The following is a 22528-nucleotide window of genomic DNA, read 5'->3' as shown; positions in this document are numbered from 1 at the left end:
CACTCCCTGTGGTTCACTGTCTTTCTTCTGAGCACTTAACACCATATAATGTGCACCGTATTTTATGCCACACCCCCACTGGAATGTAAGTAAGCTCCATGAGGACAAGGGTTTTTGTCTGTTTTGTTTAGTACCTCTAACCTCAGTGCCTGGTACGTAGGTGCTGGATAAATACTCATTGAAAAATGAGTGAATGTTTCCCCCTTTCTAGTAGAATTTATAGTGATTCTTAGCCTCTTTTCCCTGACATGGAGGATTTGAGAAAGTTCATCTCCCTGGCTTAGTGTTTGTTTCTCTTTGGCTAGCTGATTCCCTCCTCCCCCATTGTCTGAGAAAGGAATTTTTCATTGACATTAAAGTTGAGGTTAAGACTTCAATTCCAGTGAGTACTCACTCTTTAAGAGTTAGAATTTATCGGATTCCCCCTCAGTGCAGACTTCAGGTAAGCCTTGTCTCATCTGTTCAGAGCAGTTCACTAACATAGCATCCTGCTTTTCATGGCATCTTTGGATGAGTTTCCTCTTGTTTATTCCCATTGCTTTCTCTTTAGGAGCAACCTAGACAGATAATACCTTATACAAAGCTATCTCAGGTCTGATCTCCTTCACCAGCCATTGGCAGAACTGATATCTGGTTTGGGAGGCATGCATTTTTTAAAAAAAATAAATTTATTTATTTATTTGGCTGCGTTGGGTCTTCGTTGCTGCACGCGGGCTTTCTCTAGTTGTGTCGAGCAGGGGCTACTCTTTGTTGCGGTGCACGGGCTTCTCATTGCGGTGGCTTCTCTTGTTGTGGAGCAAGGGCTCTAGGCTTGCAGGCTTCAGTAGTTGTGGCACATGGGCTCAGTAGTTGTGGCTTGTGGGCCCTCTAGAGCTCAGGCTCAGTAGTTGTGGCGCATGGGCTTAGTTGCTCCGCGGCATGTGGGATCTTCCTGGACCAGGACTCGAACCCATGTTCCCTGTATTGGCAGGAGGATTCTTAACCACTGTGCCATCAGGGAAGTCCCGAGGCATGCATTTTAGATACACTTATATTTCAGGGTACTTGGTCTGATCAGGAGAAGTCCTTATTTATCATTCTATAGTTAAAAGGTAGTCATTTGCTCCCTAAAAGATTCTGGCACATCAGAATGTTTATGTCCTAAATATAATAAACAATATATCCTATCAGATAGCCTTGGGCTATTCACTGCAAGAAAGCAAGGAATAGGAACCATTATGAGTCTGCCTGGTGTTTGTCTGACAGTAAGCTTGAAAAAATAGGAATGGATAGTGATTATTAGTCCCTTGAGCTGCCATATCATAGATGCCTCACAAATGATCCCTGCATCAAGATGGCAAAAGGCATCTTTTAGAAATTAGAGGAAAGGATATCAGAGATAGACTCTTTGGCCGTGCCACGTGGCTTGTGGGATCTTAGTTCCCTGACCAGGGATTGAACCTGGGCCCTCGGCAGTGAAGGCGCAGAGTCCTAACCACTGGACCGCCAGGGAATTCCCAAAGATGGACTCCTTTGATTGCCGAACTAAACTATAAGCACTCTACTCTTCTGAATGCCCTTCAAAAAAGTAATAGCTAGGTATTCTTTTCTTTCTTCTAAATTAGTGGTCAGCAAACCTTTTCTGTAAAGGATGAGATAGTAAATAGTTTTTTCCTTTGTGGGTCATATGGTTTTTGTTGCAGCTACTTACTTTTGCCATTGTGGTGTGAGAGCAGCCATGAACAACATGTAAATAAATGAGTGTGTCTGTGTTCCAGCACAACTTTATTTACAAACATCGAATGGATTTGACCCATAGGCCATGGTATGCTGATCGCTGCTCTAAATCAGAAGTTCTGGTTAAAAATTAGTCATGGAGCTAGCTTACTTGAGTTTGTTTGTTTGTTTGTTTGTTTATTTATTTAGCTGGCTGTGCTGGGTCTTAGTTGCGACACGTGGGATCGTTGCCACGTGCAGGATCTTTGTTGTTGTGTGTGGGATCTTTAGTTACAGCATGCGGGCTCTTAGTTGCGGCATGTGGGATCTAGTTCCCTGACCAGGGATCGAACCCGGGCCCCCTGCATTGGGACCGTGGAGTCTTATCCACTGGACCATCAGGGAAGTTCCGAGTTTGGTTTTGGAGACTGAAAATGGTTCTTCCTGGTTTTGGGTTTAGTGGTCCAGGATCTTTTTGACCTTGGCTCTCTGATCCTTTCCTTCTCTCCCAGAATCAGAGCCCTCTTCACCAAACCTCAGGACCTTCATTTGTCGCCTGGTGTCCAAGATTGTAGATTTGGCTGGAGATGGGGAAGGGTGGGGTGGGAGTAGCTCCTCCTTCAGTCTCACAAGTCCTCTTGGTTGCTTGTTAAGTGACCAGAGAAACATTAAAAACAAAATAAAATCCCAAGTCAAATGATTTTATTCTTTGGTAGATTATGGGACATTTAATCGCTTTGACTACATTATCTTGAGTGTACTTAGTATTTTGTCTTTGGATCAGTATGGATGGATATAAGAGCCATTAAGCCTTGAAGCTTCTTATCTTTTTGCCAACTGTCTCCTATCCCTTGGAAAGGGAAACCAGTTGACTGCTTCCTTTCCCTAAGGTTTTGCTTTATTGGAGTTTCTTTACTATGTACTAATTACGAAGAAGTTTATCTCTACTATGAAAAAGAAGACAGCAATTGGTGTTCTCAAGCATAGTTGTTTTTACAATTATACTTTTATTTTGTTGGGTGCATTTCTCTGCATCTTGGCTCTCTGGTTCTTGCCTTGAGATGTGCAGTTTTTTGCAAATACTATTTCTTAGAAATAGTCTAGCATAAGTTATTAGCCTGTTTTAGTCCATTCAGGCTTCTGTAACAAAATACCGCAGACTGGGGGGCTTACAAACAACAGAAACGTACTTCTCACAGTTTTGGGGGCTGGAAGTCCAAGATCAGGGTGCCAGAATGGTTGGGTTCTCATGAGGGCCCTCTTCCGGGTTGCAGACTGCTAACTTGTTGTATCCTCACATGGTAGAAGGGGCAACGGAGCTCTCTTTTTAAAGGGCATTAATCTAATTCATGAGACTGTGCTCTTATGACCTATTCACCTTCCAAAGGCCCCACCTCCTAATACCATCACATTGGGCATTAGAATTTCAACATATGAATTTTGGGGGTACAAAAAACATTGAGACCATGGTATAGCCTGTTTCTAAAGTAATTCTACATGCCAGAGCCAGATCATGTCCTTTTGTTCAAAACATGGTTTTTCTTTGTCTTGTAAGGTTTATTCTGTCAGGAACATGATGGTTGACGCTATCATTCTGTTTTCTTGTCTGAAATGTACAGGCTGGACCTCTCTTCCAGTCATGTTTACAATATTACCTTGGCCTTTTTGTTTCTGTTAAGAATCTCAATTTGACCTATTCCTAAAAGAACCATTGTCACTTTTATCATATTTTTGGCCTCTAGTTGCAGTTACTTGCTCTAATATACTGGCCATCTTGTCCATCTTTGGGGAGCCTTCAGTTACTTTTCAATGCATTTTTTCAAAGATGTATCATCCAAAAGGTGTGAACTCTCCTCAAGGGTAGGGAAGGCACTTTATTAATCTCTGTATCACAAGCACCTGGCACATAGTGGGTAGTTATTTAATGTTTATTTAAATGAAGGAATGAATTCATGGCCATTACAAGTCCACCATTTAAAAATGTTTCCGCTTCCGATATGGTTCCCTGTTTGTTCCTTAAAAGGCATGTGTGTGTGTATATTCCTTAATGTAGCTGGTGGTAGAGGTAGGGAGCTAGGCTTATGATCTATCTCAAGATCACATGACTGTTGATGCTTGGGCTGGATAAAAGCCTTTTTTAAGATGTTTGAGCACAAGAGTATCTGTTCTACCACAGCTGCCATTAGAAAAAAAATATTTTGGACATTTCAAGCTTACTTATTGTTGCTAAAATCTTGTATGTGCAATAGCTTAATTGTTATTTAGCAAATCTCTAAGGTTTTAAAAATGGTTTTCTAAGTCCTTGGTTTGGCTACTTTTTTCATGTTATGTAGCATAGGTCATTCCAACTGATTGGACTAACTTATGGCACCTGAGACATATAATAGAAAATTCCCAAGCCAGTTTTTCTTTTGTGAAAGATACAAAGGTTGTTATCTATTATAAATAAAAGTTGCATCCTTTTTGTGTAGGTTACTACCTTAAATTGCCTCTAGAAAGAAATGGGTAGTTAGTTGACTCTACAGATCACTGTTAAAATAGCCTTCATGGAATAATACTGTTTAAACAAAACATAATGTCAATGGTTCATATTGTAGCACTTGGAAAATATAAACTTTAAAGCAATGTGAATGAAACACACTTCCATGTAACATGTTGCTGTTCTAGTCCTTATTCACAAGTTTTGTGGATGTAGCATAATGGGTAACTATAAGCCAGCCATTTTTTCAAAAGTATATTCAATGTATCTTTTGTCCTCTCTGACAGAGTAGAGCATTATTCATTTTTATTTAGTTGATTTAACTTTTATATTTAGTAAATCTAGGAGCAGTTATAAGGTTGGAGAATTTGCTAGATCCTACTTCCATAATCTGTTGTCAGTGGCTTTTTTTTTCCAGCTTTATCTAGGCATAATTGATATACAATAAAATGTGCATGTTTGAAGTGTACAGTTTGAGTTTTAACACATGTATACACCTGTGAAAACATCACCACAATCTAGATAATGCACATTTCTGTCACTCCCCCACCAAGTTTCCTCTTGCCCATTTGTATTTCATTCCCCCCAGTACTTCCTCTTTTCTCCTCCCCAGGTAATCAGTGATCTGCTTTCTAAACTATAGATTAGTTTGCATTTTCTATAATTCTTTTATAAATGGAATCATATAGTGGGTTGTTTTTTTTTTTTTTTGGTCTGGCTTATTTCATTCAGCATAATTATTTTGTAATTCATCCATGTTGTTGCTTGTATTAGTAGTTCTTTCCTTGTTATTGTTGAGTAGTATTCCACTGTATATTCTACAATTGTACTACAGTTTGTTTATCCATTCACATGTTGATGGATATTTCAGAGTATCCTATTATAAATAAAGCTGCTGTGAATATTTGTGTACAAGTCTTTGTATGGACATAGACATTTTTTCTCTTGAGGTAAATACCTAGGAATGAAATGGCTGGGTCATATGGTAGGTGTTAAGTTTAACTTTTAAGGAAACTGCCAATTTTACAAAGCAGTTGTACTGTTTTACATTTTATATTTCCACCAGCAGCATTTAAAAATTCCAGTTGCTATTTTGGAGTCACTTGTACATTCATAAGCCATACTTTTTGGGGGTGCAAGGACAGGCAAAAATATTTAGAAGTTTTCTTCCCAGAACTTTAGATAAACATCTCTTTGGAGAATTTGTGAAAGTCTGGAGCTCTTTTCAGTAAGAGATGATCACTGTGTTGGTCCTTTCTTTCCTCAGTATGAGAGAAATGGAAGAAAATGTATTCTTAACTTTGCGTTTCATAAAAAGAGGAAAGAAATACTTCTTGTATTTGGAGAGTTTGGTTTTCTAAGTGATTGCTAAGATATTGCAAATTAGACATTAGTTTTATAGCATTTAATATACTTAAGTGTGGAGATAATGGAAGTAACTCTGGAAATCATTAATAGGATATATAAGAATTTTCTTTGAAAAATCCTCTGAGTCATCCATAAAGTATAGTGTTTAGACCTAACATCTCTCCCTAAGTTAACACAGTCGTTCTTTTTCCTCCAGCGTTAGAAGAAATCAGTGTTTATTTGCTTGCCCCAGATGAAGTGGTTAGCTTGCATTTAAGGGCTATGCCTAATGAAAAATACGTAATTAAAAATACTAGAATTCCATTCAGCTTGATGCACAAGGCATGAGGGAACTGATAAAAACTGAGGGAACAGCCAATTGATATGCTCACTCTGGGTCATAAGCATACATTATATTGAGAGGAATGGTAGGTGGAATTGACTATATCATTTAAATTCTTTTGTTTATATTGCTATGTGTAAATGGTTGCATTCTCAAATTAAATGCACGTACGATGTGACTGTGCTATAATATAATTATGGTAACAGCTGAAGCTGAATGCAAATAGAGGTAATAATGTATTAAGAGTAGGGTGGCTGATAGGCATGTTTATTAAATTCATGTCTATTGGCCCTTTTTAGCTTACCCTGGGAGATTAGCAAGGATAAGTAGCCATCGGTACCTATTAAGTGCTTCTTTCCTGCTCTACCTAGATTGTTTTCTTCCTTCTCTGTTTGCTTGTGTTTTGTCTCCAACTCCTTGTATTCTCATCTCTTTAGTATTAGCAGTATTCCTGTTTTCCTTTAGAATGCTGCCCAAAACTATGAATGTACAATTACATTTTGTAGTTTTGTTGCATATGTAAGATAAACTAAAAAATGATTATAAAAATCATGCTCTACTTTCATGAACCTGAACTTTTAACTCATTTGTCAACATTCCAAACACTTTTGCATAAAACATAAAAAAACCTTTAGTTGCCTAACTTGTAAGATGTATTGTTTGATTTTCATATTTTGCTAAGAATTAAAAATGTGAATCTCTTTCACTAGCGTGAGTAATCAAGAACTGATGAGATGATGTGGCATAGAAGAAATTTCACTTGACTTAGTGTCACAGGTCCTGGGCTCCAGCCTAAGCCCTGTCATTAACCCACTTTGCAATCCTGGGCAAGTCGTATTTCTCATCTGTAACATGTGGGGAGTAGCCGTGATGACCTTGAAAATTATGAAGATTTCCCTCTGGGGCAGGGGAAGCAAACTTGTAAAAGAAGTTGTTTTTAAAAACATTTTTATTTTATGTATGTTGTCCCTGAAGGTTAATGGCTTTTCTAGAAATTATGTATAATCACTTTTGAATTTGTGTATATCTCCTCTGTTGCAGGATGCTTTAATCTGGATCCCAATAGAGTTCTGGATGTCATTTTAGAAGTGTTTGAATGCAGGCCAGAACACGATGACTTCTTTATATCTTTATTAGAATCTTACATGAGTATGTGTGAACCGCAAACACTGTGTCATATTCTTGGGTTCAAATTCAAGTTTTACCAGGTAAAGAAAAATATGTGTGTGTGTGTGTGTGTGTGTGTGTGTGTGTGTGTGTGTGTGAATTTTGTGATTTTATATGTAAAATTTAATTTGAATTTTATTTCTTAATGACTGGTTTCAGCTCAGCCATTCTAGCAGAGGGGATAGAAAAAACTACATTAGTGGTATGAATGATGTGATGTGAAAGCCTAGAAGAAAGCATAATACATTTTTGCCTCAGAGAGATGGAGTCAGGGAAGACTTCACAGATAGAACCTTTTTTAAACCTGGTCCTTGAAGGATGAGTAGGAGTTTGTTGAGAGTTGTCTGTGCAGAAGTAACAAACAGTGTGTCAGTGAAGACGTGGCAGTATGAATGTACGTAACATATTGAAGAAATGGTACATAGTCTCATGTGGCTGGATTGTAAGATGTGGGGAAAGAAGGGACAGGAAGTGAGGTTGGAAAGGTTGGCACAACTTTAGATTGTCAAGGGCCTTGAACACTGTGTTGAGTTAGAATTTTATTGTACAGGTAGTTACCATTGGAATTTTTTATGGATGTGAATAAATTCTTGAGGCATATCTTACATCATTTTTCACTTAAACCACTACAGTAGTTATCTTGCAAATCTATGCCTCTGATTATTTCTCTTTCAATCCACCTTTCATATTATTACTACTGTTACATTCTGAAAGAGATCTAATTGACTCACTGCTTAAAAACCTTTGCCTGCAGGATGAAATTCAGACTTCTAAATGTGGCAGAAAAGCCTCTTCACCATCTAGCCCCATTCTTTTTAGCCTCATCTTTAATGATTTTTCCCCTCAAACCTCATATTCTAGTCATATTCAGTTACTAGCCATTTCCTGAACTTAGGTAGGGGTATTGCTATGTATAGACCTCTGTTTACATGCAGTTCTTTATAACTAGAAAACTGTTCTTACCCACCCCCTTTCGCCTATCTTTTCTTCATCTTGTAAACTCTTATTTATTCTTTAAGATCAAGTGCTACTTGCGCTATAAAGTTTTGGTGGGCACTTCACCCATGCATAGTCACTTCTTAAACTCTGTTCTCATAAAACTTGACACAGGCTTCTAGCACTTATCAGGTTATAGTAGAATAAACCATGTCTGTCTCCTTTTCTAGATTGTTAGTCATTTAGGATGGTCTATATTTTACTAATTTCTCTGGATTAATTTATTGCTTAGCCTATAGTAAATGTTCACTAATTACTACAAATGAATGATCTATGTTTTAGGAAGATAACTCACTTGATAGCATGGAGGATTTTAATGTAATAAGGCCTCTGTTGCCTTTTTGATATAGCTTTCCTAATTTGCCTACCTGCCTGGGATAGTCACCTAGTCAAGAAATACTCATTTATTGAGTTTTTAGGGTATGTTGTTGCTTTGCTAAGCACTGAGGATACTCTGGTAAAGAGTGTCTATTCCTGTCCTCTGGAGCTGAAGTTCAGGATAGTAAGACAGTTTTCTTTTAGGATTCTCAAATATATACCACCTACTGCCTTTGCTTATCTTCAGTTTTCCATTTCTCTGGAATGCCCCAGAAGAGAAATTAGATCAGAACTAAAAGCATATAGCTTTTTGACACCAAACAAGATGAATGGCAGGGTTTTGGGGCAAGAGCATTTCACCTTTGTTCAAAAATTAGTGATGTCAGACGTTCCTATTCCTACCAGTAGCCAGGGAGTCCGCTCTTAGTACAGAGAAAGAGAAGTTCAAGTGTTTCATCACATTTTAAGAGGCACCTTGATTGTTTTGGGTTTGAGAACCAACTGCTGAAGTGACAGGGTAGCTGAAATTTAACTTGGGCATGATTAATTAGAATATAGGTTAGGGCTTTGGAGACTGAGGTTTTTAGAGCATATTGCAGTGAATATGGATGACCTACTGCTTAATATCAAGTATTGTTAGTTGAATGTGAGTTTCAGAATTAAAAATTTTTATATGAAAATATTCCTCATAATGGTAACACTTTTTGAGCTGAATTAAAATATCCATGGGGGTTGACCAATGTTAGAATGATCCTCTTTTTAGTAGATAATGGGGCCTTTGTCTTATATAAGAAATACCCAACCAAGAAACAATTGATTTAGAAATGACCTATTATTGGAAAGAGTAACCCTTGTATTGCTCTGTATAACACCATTCCCTTATTTCTCTTGCCTGAGCTATCTTGTTTTGAGACTCTGCAGTCTTAAGGACCACTGCGGGCAGGGGAAGAAATGTCAGGGATTTTAGATAATCTGTGGTCTTGGGAGGTAAAGTAGGAAAAGCCATGAAAATAAAAAACTGCTTAGGGCATGTAACCTGGGGAATTGGCTCCTAGGCGTGTATGCTCACCTGTGTATTGGTCCCTTGCCTAACTCCACTCCCCCCTCCCCATCACTACCTGAAAATGTTTACTCCCACTGACCATAACCCATGTTTTCACCAGTTGGAAATTATTTGGATTAACAGGTTTCTTTTAATTTTTTTCCTTAATGCTTAGGACTTCTAGGCAAAGGTAGTTATTTCTGCTATGAAGTCAGTGAGAGTGATTTTAATTCTGGTTTCAACCTGGGGTCAGCTATACTGGATGTTTTGACTTGGAAGGGTGGTACAGATGTAAACAGTTTTAGGGCACATGACCAATTTGGAAAATTGGGCAGGTACATCTGTTTGATTCTCCTAACAGGGATTGCTACAATAGAGGATTTAGGGACAGCATGAAGGTCAGCACAAAGGGCAGGAAGAAAGGAGTACTAGAAAGCATGAGGGTATGGAAAGACAGACTTGGCTGGAGTTGTCTTGCCACAGGAAAGAGGAAGGAGATGATGACTCTCACCCTTGATTTCTGGATTCAAAACACAGTAATAGTAGTAATAGTACCATGGTCAGGCACCGTTATAACCCAAAATTTATTCATTTAAGAAAGATTGACTGAGTACCTCTTATGTGCCAGGTAGAGTGTTGTGGGTAGGAATCAGGAATTCAGTTTTGGGCATGTGAAGTTTGAGATACCTGTTAAAGATTTAGATATCCAAGTGGAGATGTTGAGTAAATAACTGGATATTTGTTTTGTTTTTTTTTTATAAACTTATTTATTTGTTTATTTTAGTTTTGGCTGCATTGGGTCTTCGTTGCTGCGTGCTGGCTTTCTCTAGTTGCGGTGAGCGGGGGCTACTCTTCACTGCGGTGCGTGGGCTTCTCATTACGGTGGCTTCTCTTGTTGTGGAGTATGGGCTCTAGGCACGTGGGCTTCAGTAGTTGTGGCTCGCGGGCTCTAGAGCACAGGCTCAGTAGTTGTGGCGCACAGGCTTAGTTGCTCCGCGGCATGTGGGATCTTCCCGGACCAGGGCTCGAACCCGTGTCCCCTGCATTGCAGGCAGATTCTTAACCACTGTGCCACCAGGGAAGTCCCAATAACTGGATATTTGGATCTGGTGTTCTAGAGAAAGGACTGGGCTAGAAATAGAAATGTGGGTGCCAAAAGCACATAGATGATATTTAAAGTTGTGATACTGGATGAAATCATCAAGTTGGATATAGAGACATAAGAGAACCAAGGGCTGAGCCTTGGGGCACTCTGATGTTGAAGGGCCTGGGAGAAGAGGAGGAACCAGCAAAGGAGGTATAGAAGGAACACATACATATAAGGAAAGAGGAAAACAAAAAGAATATAGCATCTTGGAAGCTAAATGGAAGAAGGAATGATCAATTCTGTTAAATATCTCTGATAGGTCATTTAAGATGAGGACTAAAAATGGTCATTGGATTTATCAGCAGGGAGATCAGAACTAGCCATATTTGTAGAGTTTGGGTGGTGTTAAGAGAGAATGGGGAGAGTGGTATTGGAGACGATGAGAACAGACAACTCTGTAAAAGAGTTGCTACAAAGAGGCACAGACAAATGGGGTGATAGCTGGTAGAGGAAGTGAACTCGAGATTTATTTTTGAAGATGGGAGAGAGAATACATTTATATGCTGACGGGAATGATTGAATAGAAAGGAAAACTGGTGATGTAGGAGAAAGAGGAGAGAATTATTGGATCAGTGTTCTTGAGTAGGATAGACAGAATGCAGTTTATGGCATAAGTGATGGATGGAGTTTAAATAGGAGCATAGAGAATTCATCTGTAATAACAGGTGGAAAGGCAGCATATGTGGGTACAGTTGTTGGTAGGTGGGTAGATCTGATGGTGAGAATTTATAGAAGTCCTATTGATTGCTCCAGTTTTCGTGCTGAAATAGAAAGCAAGGTCATCAACTGAGAGAGAGGATGAGAAAGGAGGTATTGGAGCTTAGGAGAGAAAGTAGGAAATAGTTGTGTAAGAGAGTGGGAGAGTGAATGGACGAGAGAAACAGAGTATGATTGACCAGTAGCATTAAGGACCCACTTAGGGGTGGATATGTGAAATTAGCACTTTGAGGAGTTGTAGCTATTGGTAATATTAAAGTTCAGGATATGGAGTGAATGGCTGAGATAGGGTACAGGAGATCTTTGGAGGAGTGGAATTCAAGGAACCGAGAGACCAAGATGATGGAAGAATCACTAACGTGTATTTGAAAATCTCCAAAAATTAAGAAAGGAATAGAGTTGGAGAAAGTGACAGTGAATCAGAAGCTTAAGATCATTCATTGCTAAGTGAAGAGCAGTGACCCAGGAGTCCACAGATGACAACAATAGGACATAACTAAAAGTGGCAGAGTAGAGAACACCAGAGCTCTGTCCCTTCATGAAAACAACTAATGAACTGGCAAAAAACTGAATCGACTTTTACAGAACTCTGGAATTTAGTAAAAACTTAAAACAACTAAGGAAAGGTTTGGTGAAGAAAGAAGCTGCTGTTTGGGGTAGGAGAGCACTGTGATATTTTAAATTGCCTGCCTACTATCCCTCACACCCAGATTGATGGTGGCTGTGAAGATAGAAGCCTGCACTCCTAGTACAGATTGCTAATGCCAGAGGATATAAAGAATTGTTTTCAAAGAATTCAGCCTGTCTGGCTGCTACCTGAAGGACTGGTGCAAAAGGGCCTGTCTTTTTTTTGCCTGATTGGGAGCATCCCTAGGGCTGGGGTTGCTTTTGCCAAAAACATTTGAAGATACAACTATTGGCTTTAGCAGTCTGGAGTAAGAGACAACAGTCAGACAAGCAATAGAGAGACTGAAAGCCTGGGAAGGAAGAAGTTGGATAAGGAGATACACAGGGGAATAAGGGCTTTAGAAAAGTTCCTGTATGTACCATGGAATCAGAAAAAAAAAAGGCCAAGCACATGCCCAGAACTGGCTACATGCTCAGAAAAGGGCTGAGAAGACCCTAAGCTTTTTCCTCTGGCTGGCCTTCAGGCTCTACACAAGCAGGAAGTGAAGACTGAGGCAGAATTGTAAATGGCCTGGCTAAGTGTTGAGGAGTGCCCTAACATAGAGCCAATGTGCAAAGACTGGAAGAGTATTTTTTTCTTTTTTCTCTTCAGGCCTTTAAGAAATGCAAAACACTAGCTGACCACTAAGCTAAAAAGAAACAGATTTCTGTGGCCACACACAATAATAGTATAGACTTTACAAAATGAGTTTAGAGAAGTCACTAAACAAACAGCAATAAACCACAGTAAGCAACATCAACAAATCCCATAGAGGGGGCAGAATCTGATTTTCAGAGTTGCTACACAGTATTCAGTATTCAAAATGTTCAGTTTTCTGCAAGAAATAATGAGTTATGCAAAGAAACAAAGTAAGGGTCATTCATAAGAAAAAGGAAATTAGTAGAAACTATCCCTGAGGAAGCCCAGGCATTGGACATCCTAGATAAATAATTAAAATCAACAGTCCTAAATATGCTTATTATCTATAGGAAACCATGGGAAAAGAACTGAAGAAAACCAGGAAAGCACTGTCTCACCAGACAGAGAATATCAATAAAAAATACAGAAATTATTAAAAAAAAAGGAACCAAACAAATTCTGGAGCCAAAAAGTGTGATAACTGAAATGAAAATTCACTAGATGGGTACAACAGCAGATTTGCGAAGGCTGAAGAAACAATTAGACAACTTGATAAGTTAATTGAGGTTGAAAGGAGCAGAAACAGAAAAGAATGAAGAAAAATGAACAGAGACCTATAGGACACCATCAAGTGTACCAATATGTGGGGAGTTCCCTGGCAGTCCAGTGGTTAGGACTTGGCGCTTTCACTGCCGTGGTCCTGGGTTCAATCCCTGATTGGGGAGCTAAGATCCTGCAAGCTGTGCGGGCGGCCAAAAAAAAAAAAAGGTGTACCAATATGTACATTATGGAGTACCAGAGGCAGAGGAGAGAGAGAAAAGGGCAGAAAGTGTATTTGAGAAAGTAATGGTTGGAACCTTCCCAAATCTGATGAAAAATATGAATCTACACATCTAAGAAACTCTAGGAACACCAAGAGGGTGTAAACTCAGAGATCCACACTGAGACACATTATAGTCAGATTGTTGAAAGACAAAGAGAATCTTGAAAGCAGCAAAACAGATGTGACCCATTGCATACAAGAGATCCTCAATGAGATTGACAGCTGATTTCTCTTCAGAAGGTAGTGGGATGGCATATATAAAATGCTGAAAGAATGAAACCAAGAATTCTATATCCAACAAAACTATCCCTCAAAAATGAGAGATTATGATATTCCAAGGTAAACAAAAGCTGGGGGAGTTCGTTGCTGGTAGACCTACCCTACAAGAAATGCTAAAGGGAGTCCTTTGGGCTGAAATGAAAGGACATTTAACAGTAACTTGAAGTCACATGAAGAAGTAAAGAACACTGGTAAAGGTAACTACATAGGTAAATATAAAAGTCAGTATTACTGTATTTTTTGGTTTGTAGCTCCTCCTTTTTACTTATATGATTTAAAAGACAAAGGAATAAAACAACAATTATAAATCTAATTGGCATACAATGTATAACAATATAAGAGGGGGAGGGATAGAGATTTATAGGTGCAGAGTTTTTGTATAATATTGAAGCTAAGTTTGGACTTCCCTGGTGGTCCAGTAGTTAAGATGCTGTGCTTCCAGTGCCGGGGACGCAAGTTCGATCCTTGGTCAGGGAACTCAGATCCCACATGCCATTCTATATGGCCCCCCCAAAAAATGAAGCTAAATTGATATTAATTCAAAATAGGTTATTATAAGTTTAAAATGTTAATTGTAAGACTCAAGATAACCACTAAGAAAATACTTTAAAAAATAAATAGAAGCGGAAAGGAGAAGGGAATCAAAATAGCACACTACAAAAAAAATCAAACACAAAAAAAGACAGTAATGGAGGAAATGAGAAACAAAAAAAAATATAAGACATATAGAAAACAAATAACAAAATGGTGGAAGTCCTTCTTTGTCACTAATTATTTAAATGTAAATGGGTTAAACTTTGTAATTAAAAAGCAGAGTTTGGCAGAATGTATAAAAAAGTGTGATCCAGACCCACCAAGGTCACGCGACTTTTCTGTACTGTTAAAATTCATTGTAATAAAATGAGAGGAAAAAAAAGGCATGATTCAACTATATGTTATCTATAAGAGACTTACTTTAAGATCCAAAGATATAAATATATTGAAAGCGAAAGTATGGAAATAGATACCCCATGCAAATAGTATCCAGGAGAGAGCTGGGGTGGCTATACAGACTTTTAAGACAAAATTTTTTATACTAGATAACAAAAGGCATTATGTATTGATAAAAGGGTCAACCTATCAAGAACGTAACACACAACAGTTAATAAATGTATATGCACCAAACAGAGCCTTAAAATATATGAAGCAAATATTAACAGAATTGAAAGGAGAAATAGACAGTTCTACAATAACTGTTGGATATTTCCATACCTCACTCTCATTAATGGATAGAACAACTAGACAAAAGATCAATAAGGAAATAGAGGACTTGAACAACGCTGTAAAAACCAGTTAGACTTAACAGACATATATAGAACACTCCACCCAACAACAATAGATTACACATTCTTCCTGAGTACACATGGAACATTCTCCAGGATAGACCTTATATTAGACCACAAAACAAGTCTCAATACATTTGTAACATTGAAATTATACAAAATATCTTCTTTGACCACAGCAGAAAGAAACTAGATCACAGATGAAACTAGATCACAGCAATAGTGAGGGATAGTGAGTGATAGGAAATTCAGAGCTGGGTGGTCTTTAGGGAGCATGGAGGGAGAATAGTCTGAAAACAACTATAAAAAGCAAAGATCATTCATACCCCATCTCTAGGCCTAGTAGTGTGAGGGGTCTGGGGAAAATAGCCACTGCTTGACTGGGTTATAGTGGGAGTGGTGTTCCCAGTGAGTCTAGTCTTTGTTCAAGGTGAAGGGGGGAGGAGAGGTTTAGAGGATATATTTAGAGGAGAGGTTCAGGATATAGGGGGTTTTGCTGAGGATGGATCATGAATTCCAGAGGATTACATGGAAGTTTTTAAAGAATGCTATGGATAGGTAGAATGACAGAACAGGGATTGTGCAGAGCAATATGAAGATCAGTTTATGGGAGTTGACATTTGTCCTGAGAGTCGGGGGCTGCTTGTGACTCATTTAAACAGAGATAATGGGAAAAATGAGAATATTCCTGGTGGATTCAAGTCAGGTAGTGAGCTTTTGTGGGTTTGCTCCAAAAGTGTGACCACCATTTGTTTTTAATGGGAAAATGTTTTGATACTAAATAACTGTTTAAAAAACATTTAGAATCAAACTATTGCTAAGTTGAAGACTTATCTGTCTTAAAACTTACAGTGAAGCAATGCCTTTTTAATATGATATTTGTTAGTTTCGTTAGCTTCATATATTATGTACCTAACACCTATCACAATTTTGGGTGGAGCTTACTTACAAAGATCTCATTTTCAGTGTTGAGTAGAAGCAGAACATAATGTATTGTCACTGTTTGCTTTTTATTTGCATTTTGCCATTTAGTAATTGCTAGTTGTCCTCACGTCATTCTTCTATTCATCTGACCCCAAGCAGTTTAAAAATTAGGGAAAAGTCTTCTTGATAACACTCAAAGATCCTTCTGTTTCTCTGTAGGGTCCATAGGGCTGACCTGGGATTGGCCATTCCTTGTTTAAAATGTTGAATTATTCATGTGTATTAAGTATAGACACCTGTTTTGAAGGGGAAATCAGCTGACAAGCAGATATACTTAGCATAAACCCCAAGAAATAAAAGAATAGGAAGAAAAGTATAAAGCAGACACAGATGGTTCCGTACTTCCAAATTTGTCAGTCTTGTCTATCTGCATCTCCACAGAGAAGTACTTGAAAAACCAAGTTAAGAAAACACACATATAAACAGAAACCCAAACTAGATATTATGCAGTATAAAATCTCATTCTGTTCAAGTTTCAGATTTTATTCAGATATCAGCATGTATTGTAAAATGTGTCCATTTTTGAAACGGCTTTCCTTGTGTTCATCAGATGTGCCAGTGTGAAAAGGGATATTCACATAATTATCTTTGTCCTGAATTTGGATGTTATTTATGATCAGGAAGAGCAATGAAGCTTATTGTTGACCTAGAGTTATTTGATCTAATTGTTCTTAATTATTGGTAGATAAATGGATATGATTTTAGTTGTACTTTAGGCACTAAATAGAAACTTTTCTTTTGTTTTTCAAGGAACCAAATGGAGAGACTCCTTCATCTTTGTACAGAGTTGCAGCAGTACTTCTACAATTTAATCTTATTGATTTAGATGATCTTTATGTACATGTAAGTCCAGTGGGCTGCTAAGAATATTTGGTTGTTCATCCCAGGGGTGGGGAAGAGGAGTAGGCAGCCATATATAGCACTCCAAGATTGGTTCTAGGCTCTCAAGTCTTAATTTTTGAAGCCCTATTGCATTACTGCTTTGTGTTTACTTTATAAAGTGAATGAATTTAGTTCGTTGGAACCATGGAAATGAAATACCTTTTGTCACCGTTACAGAATTCAAGGTTGGCTGTGAAGTTAAAGTTCTTAATTGTCGTCAAGGCATACCTCATGGAGAGCAAGGCCAAGTTCTAATCAATGTGGTTTTAGACTTCTGTATTATACACAAATTAGGGGAAATATGAGATTACCTAAATAGTTCTTCCTTCTCACCCAAATGTTAATTTTAGGCATTCAGTATGAATGGGAAACTGTATACTTTTAAAAAAATGGCTTCTTTTATGTTTTTACTGGATAATAAATGACTGGTATTGTGCTTTTATTGCTGGATCTAGGATTTAGAGGAGTGTATATGTGATTATGATTTATGATCTCTAGTTTAAGCAACAGTTTAGCCTGTCAGTTTGAAAACACTAGGTTTGTAACATAGAAATTCCTGTTTTATTAAGTTGTGCATTAGGATATCTATGAACTGTCCAAAGCTGACATCATCTTCACCGCCTTTGAAATCACTTCCTTGCCTGTCATTGCATATTGTGGTTACAGAGTTGAATGAAACTTGATCACTACCTTGGAAGCAGTCATAGTCTAGCAAGGGAGAAAACATTTTGCATAATACAATAAGTACTTTATTGGAAGTATTCACAAAGTGCTGTGAGGACCCAGAATAGATAGTGACCATCTCTGTCTTGGGGGGATTTTGGAAGGCTTTTCCAAACTACTGATGTTGAACTGGGAACTTGATAGATGAGTAGGTGTTGGCCAGGCTTAAAATGTGGGAAGCTTTGTAGGTAGAATTAACCTAATATAAAGGCAGGAGGTTTGAAAAGGCTTCACTATCACCTTAGGGGAACAGCAGGAAGCTCAGAGTGGTTGGAGCCTAGGGTGATGTAGGGGAAATGAGGAGGGAGAAAGAATTAGGTTGGGGGCCAAACTGTGAAGGGTTGTTAAGTGCCAGGGTAAGGAGTTTGGATTTTTTTCTTGTTGATAGTAGAGAGCCAGTCAAGATTTAGAGTAGAGAAGGGATGTACAAACTGAAAACATGGAAAATTGGTCAGAAAAAGGAGAATCTGAAGACGTAGGTATGAGTTTATAGGCAAGTGTAGACTGGCAGGACAAATGGAAAGTACAAAAATGATGATAGATTTATTACTGATATTTTTCAGTTTAACTTTAAATATAAGCAGACTAAGTGTTCCTGTTAAGGTGACAGAGATTTTCACATGGGATTAAAAACCAGTTTATTGTTTACATGAGACGTCTAAAACCTAAGGACAAAGAAAGGTTGAAAGTAAAATGGTGGGAAAAGTATACTAGGGAAATTATTATTGTCAGATAAAATAGAGATAGTCACTTTATAATAATAAAGTTCTGTTTACTGGGAAGATATAATCGTTGTAACTTTATATACACCTAATAACATATTCTCAAAATACAGAAGACTAGAAATTGAGAGAACTATAATTAAAAACTTAGATTGTAATGGGAGATTTTAGAGGCAATTGCAGTAGACTAGGTAAAAGATGAGGACCTGTGGTAGATATGTGATAGATATATAAGTAAAGCAATAAAAATGGGTTTGATTGCCCGTGGAGAGAATAAAGAATGAGAAAAAGTCTCATTTACCTCCTTGTACCAGTCCATAATGTATTTTCTCCCACTTCCCTTTTTTGATTAATGGGATAAAGTCTGTAGTATGTGGCTTAATATTTCACTGTGTCTCCTTTTATTATTTACTGATTATTTACTTTGCATTATACTTAGCTACTGAAATAGATTATGCATTTCTAGGGACAGGAATGCTTCTTTTATAGCTCACCATAGTGCCTAGCAAAAGCTACTAAGTAATGGTTTGTTGGTTATGTGTCTAGGTTATTTTATGAAATGTCCACATTAGCCATCTTCCACTCATACAAGATGGCTGAACGTGAGATACTTGATCATTTGTTCATAATGGAGGGTCAATTATCCACATATTACCTTTTCTTTTGTAATAAACTAGAAACTAGTTTGTGACTTAAGTCAAATAGGTATCTAGAAAATGAAAAGTGAGATGTCAAGCTGTTCATAATTTTCCGACTTGAGATTTTTCATTTATTTTTTTACTTATTTTTTTTATAGATATGGAAGTTTATTTCTAGATCCCATGGAAATTTAATGGAGTTTGTAGAGCTTTTTATTTTATAACTAGAAGAAAATGTGTGTATTTTCTAAGCATGACAACAGAAGCAAGCAATAATAAAGGAAACCCGTATAAATTATCAGGGCTGCTCTGAGAGCTATACCCATAAGTATAATCTTTTTCTTTTTTGCAGGTTCTTATTATCTATTTTGTACATATTAGTTTATATATGTCAGTCCCAAGAGATTTTTCATTTAGAGAAATCAACTTTGCCCCTTTATGTCAATCAGTAGTTTACCACTCCCAAATTGGATCCGTATGTAGTACTTTATTTAATTTGGAGTTTGGCCTTTAAAGGGGAAATCTGTGATATTTTTAATGGAACAGGTACACATTTTCTTGGGTAAACTAATAAATTCAATGGTAAGCATCACTGTTGTAGTATTATATTAATTTAGGACCTCTGACAGACAGAAGAGATGAAACTTTGAATTGCTACCTGAGTTTAAAAGGTGTACAAAATTCAGGTACTTAATCCTGTCAGGTTATATGAAAATAATGGAGAGAGACCTATTTAGAAGGGAAATTATGGTCATAAATAGGCCAGACTCCCTATTTAGTTTTATCAATAGAGAGTAGATAGTGTTCGCATTTTGTATGTGCAAATAGTATTAGCTGTTTTATGAAATTTTAATGAACCATTTTTAGCTTCTTCCAGCTGATAATTGTATTATGGATGAACACAAACGAGAAATTGTAGAAGCTAAGCAGATTGTTAGAAAACTTACAATGGTTGTACTGTCTTCCGATAAAATTGACGAACGAGAGAAAGAAAAGGAAAAAGAAGAGGAGAAAGTGGAGAAGGTATATAGTTTATTCTGATAAAATTAACATTGTCTTCTGGATTTAGAATTACGAAATTTAACTTGTGATGGTTAATCAACTTATGGAAGGATAATTTCTTAGTTTTGATTGTGGTGAAACCTGGTTTTTGGAATACAAATTTGCAAAGGTGGTTTTGCTTTTAATCTGATCGGCACCTTCCCAAAAGAGGCTGCAATGTTTTTTCTTATATAAATTTCAGAGTGTATTCTAAATAAGATGACACACGTATTGACTATATTTGTGTTCTGTGTATTAATGTCTCTCAAGTCCTAAAGGGATTCTCAAAGATGAATGAATTCTAGTTCCCTGTGGCACAATAAAACATTAAGTAGGACGTAATTTAATTCCAAGTCTATAAACTGTCATGCTTTGGCTGCTAAATGAAAAAGCAGATCCTGTTGTTTTTTTCCAGTCACTAAAAAACTTGATTGTACTTTCAGGAAAATACTGTTGCAGTTCCCATGAATGGCAGCTGTTGTTGACATACATTGTTGTATTGTTTGGCTTAATTTTTTAAATGAAAAAAATATAAAGATTTATTGGTGTCTGTATTCTGAGTATCTTTGCTGTAATTATTCCTTTTTAGCCACCTGACAACCAAAAACTTGGTTTGTTGGAAGCCTTGTTAAAGATTGGTGATTGGCAGCATGCACAGAACATTATGGATCAGATGCCTCCATACTATGCAGCTTCACATAAACTAATAGCCCTTGCTATTTGCAAGCTTATTCATATAACTATTGAGCCTCTCTACCGAAGGTATGTTACTGTATGCTTTACTAATTGAGGTAGAAATAGTTTAGGGCTACAAAAAAAAAATCTACATATTTATCTTGTCTCCTCAAACCAAGCATATATTTTAGTATGTTTTATCAGAAGATAAGAACTATTCACAGAGCATATCAGTCTGGCAGGTATTAATCAGTGACTTGTGTCCTATCATCTAGACCAGGTGTTGCAGAATTTGTGCCGCAGTGTTGTCTAAAAACTGTATGTTAGACTTCTAGGTTGGGTTTGCTCCATTGAGAGTGAAAACTCCATTCTTCTGTTTTTGACTTTTCCTCCTCTCTTGGGGGGCAGAGAATTCCTAAGGTTTTTACTTAGTGTAATTTTCCTCTATCCTGGGTTGAGTGGCTCTGAGTGAGGACTTTGCCTCTCTGCTTGCCTTATCTCTCCTGGCATATAGGCTGCTGTCCTGGAAATTGCTAGTGCAGCCTCTCTCATCATCCCTAGTTACTGTGTCGACCAGTCCGCTAGCCCTCAGCCTACTTGCAGGATACTTAGGAGCAGTACTGGCAGCAGCTCTGGCTTCAGCCCCACAGATCAGAGCCTGCCTCAAAAGCCCCAGCCTTGTGACTCGTGCATAGCTGCTGGCTGCTGCCTTCAGTGCCACCTGGGCTGTGGACCATGAAGGCTTCTTCTCAGAGAGTGACCCCTGTGACTCCACAGCGGGACACCTGCTCAGCAGGTGAGAACTCTGGGCATGCTGTCCTTTTTAGTGTGACACACCCTCTTTCATTATGCTGCTCACCTTCCCTACCACCACCTACCTCATATTCAGTCTAGGTAGTGGAAGCCAGATTGAGAAATGTTTATTAACTTGAATCAGTGTTATATCCATATTTTTCTGTTTCATCTTTGTGTCTCTGAGGTCCATCCCTTGTTCCCCATTCCCATATCCAGATTCCTGATATTGGCCAAATTTAACTAAAAACAAATTCATATGATGTATGTTAAATGTTACTTGGAATCTGCATTTCTCTGATTTCCTTTTCTTATGCAGTTAATTTGAAACAGTCTCTTAAGCTCTGATTTTTTTTTTCAAATGAGTATTGTTTTTGTCTTTTTCTACCAGTTAAATTATTTGGTATAATGAAGTTAGGCACAGTTGAAATAGAGAAAGCAAATATAAGCAAGAAAAGTTTTACTTACTGATTAATATGACTGTGTTAACTTAAAATGGGGTATTGTATAGTTATATATATATAAATTTTCCTTCTTTTTGTAGAGTTGGCGTTCCTAAAGGTGCTAAAGGCTCACCTGTTAATGCTTTGCAAAATAAGAGAGCACCAAAACAAGCAGAGAGCTTTGAAGATTTGAGGAGAGACGTCTTCAATATGTTCTGTTACCTTGGTCCTCACCTTTCTCACGATCCTATTTTATTTGCAAAAGTGGTGCGGATAGGCAAGTCATTTATGAAGGAGGTTAGTAAGATTTTTTTTCTTCCAAGCAGAAAACTAAATTATGGAAGGAAACTGTTCTGAGTATATTCTCTAGAAATAAAAAGAAAGTGACCTAAGTGTCCATCAACAGATGAATGGATAAAGAAGATGTGGCACATATACACAATGGAATATTATTCAGCCATAAAAAGAAATGAAACTGAGTTATTTGTAATGAGGTGGCTAGACCTGGAGTCTGTCATACAGAGTGAAGTAAGTCAGAAGGAGAAAAACAAATACCATATGCTAACACATATATATGGAATCTAAGAAAATGTCATGAAGAGACTAGGGGTAGGATGGGAATAAAACACAGACCTACTAGAGCATGG

General features: G+C 37.6%; 1 protein-coding gene across 10 annotated transcripts in view; it reads left to right on the top strand.

Moving 5' to 3' along the window:
- The window catches only part of THOC2 (THO complex subunit 2), a 122229-nt gene that overhangs the window by 42339 nt on the left and 57362 nt on the right, over positions 1–22528 (top strand). For 6 of the 10 annotated variants that reach the window (XR_008616360.1, XM_055081707.1, XM_055081710.1 and 3 more), the window contains exons 8-13: positions 6906–7072; positions 10172–10222; positions 16716–16808; positions 19798–19953; positions 20561–20733; positions 21983–22178. Coding sequence is in view for 9 of the 10 variants with exons in the window: in XM_055081707.1 (XP_054937682.1) it covers positions 6906–7072; positions 10172–10222; positions 16716–16808; positions 19798–19953; positions 20561–20733; positions 21983–22178 (836 nt within the window). In the remaining variant the exon portion in view is untranslated. The remainder of the gene's footprint in view (positions 1–6905; positions 7073–10171; positions 10223–16715; positions 16809–19797; positions 19954–20560; positions 20734–21982; positions 22179–22528) is intronic. The other 4 variants (XM_024128170.2, XM_024128169.2, XM_024128163.2 and 1 more) reach the window with 1 other exon arrangement.

This window comes from Physeter macrocephalus, chromosome 21 (assembly GCF_002837175.3).
Source record: "Physeter macrocephalus isolate SW-GA chromosome 21, ASM283717v5, whole genome shotgun sequence".
Lineage (NCBI taxonomy): Eukaryota > Metazoa > Chordata > Mammalia > Artiodactyla > Physeteridae > Physeter > Physeter macrocephalus.
The sequence above is the reverse complement of the archived record's forward strand: the minus strand, read 5'-3'. Positions and strand labels throughout refer to the sequence as shown.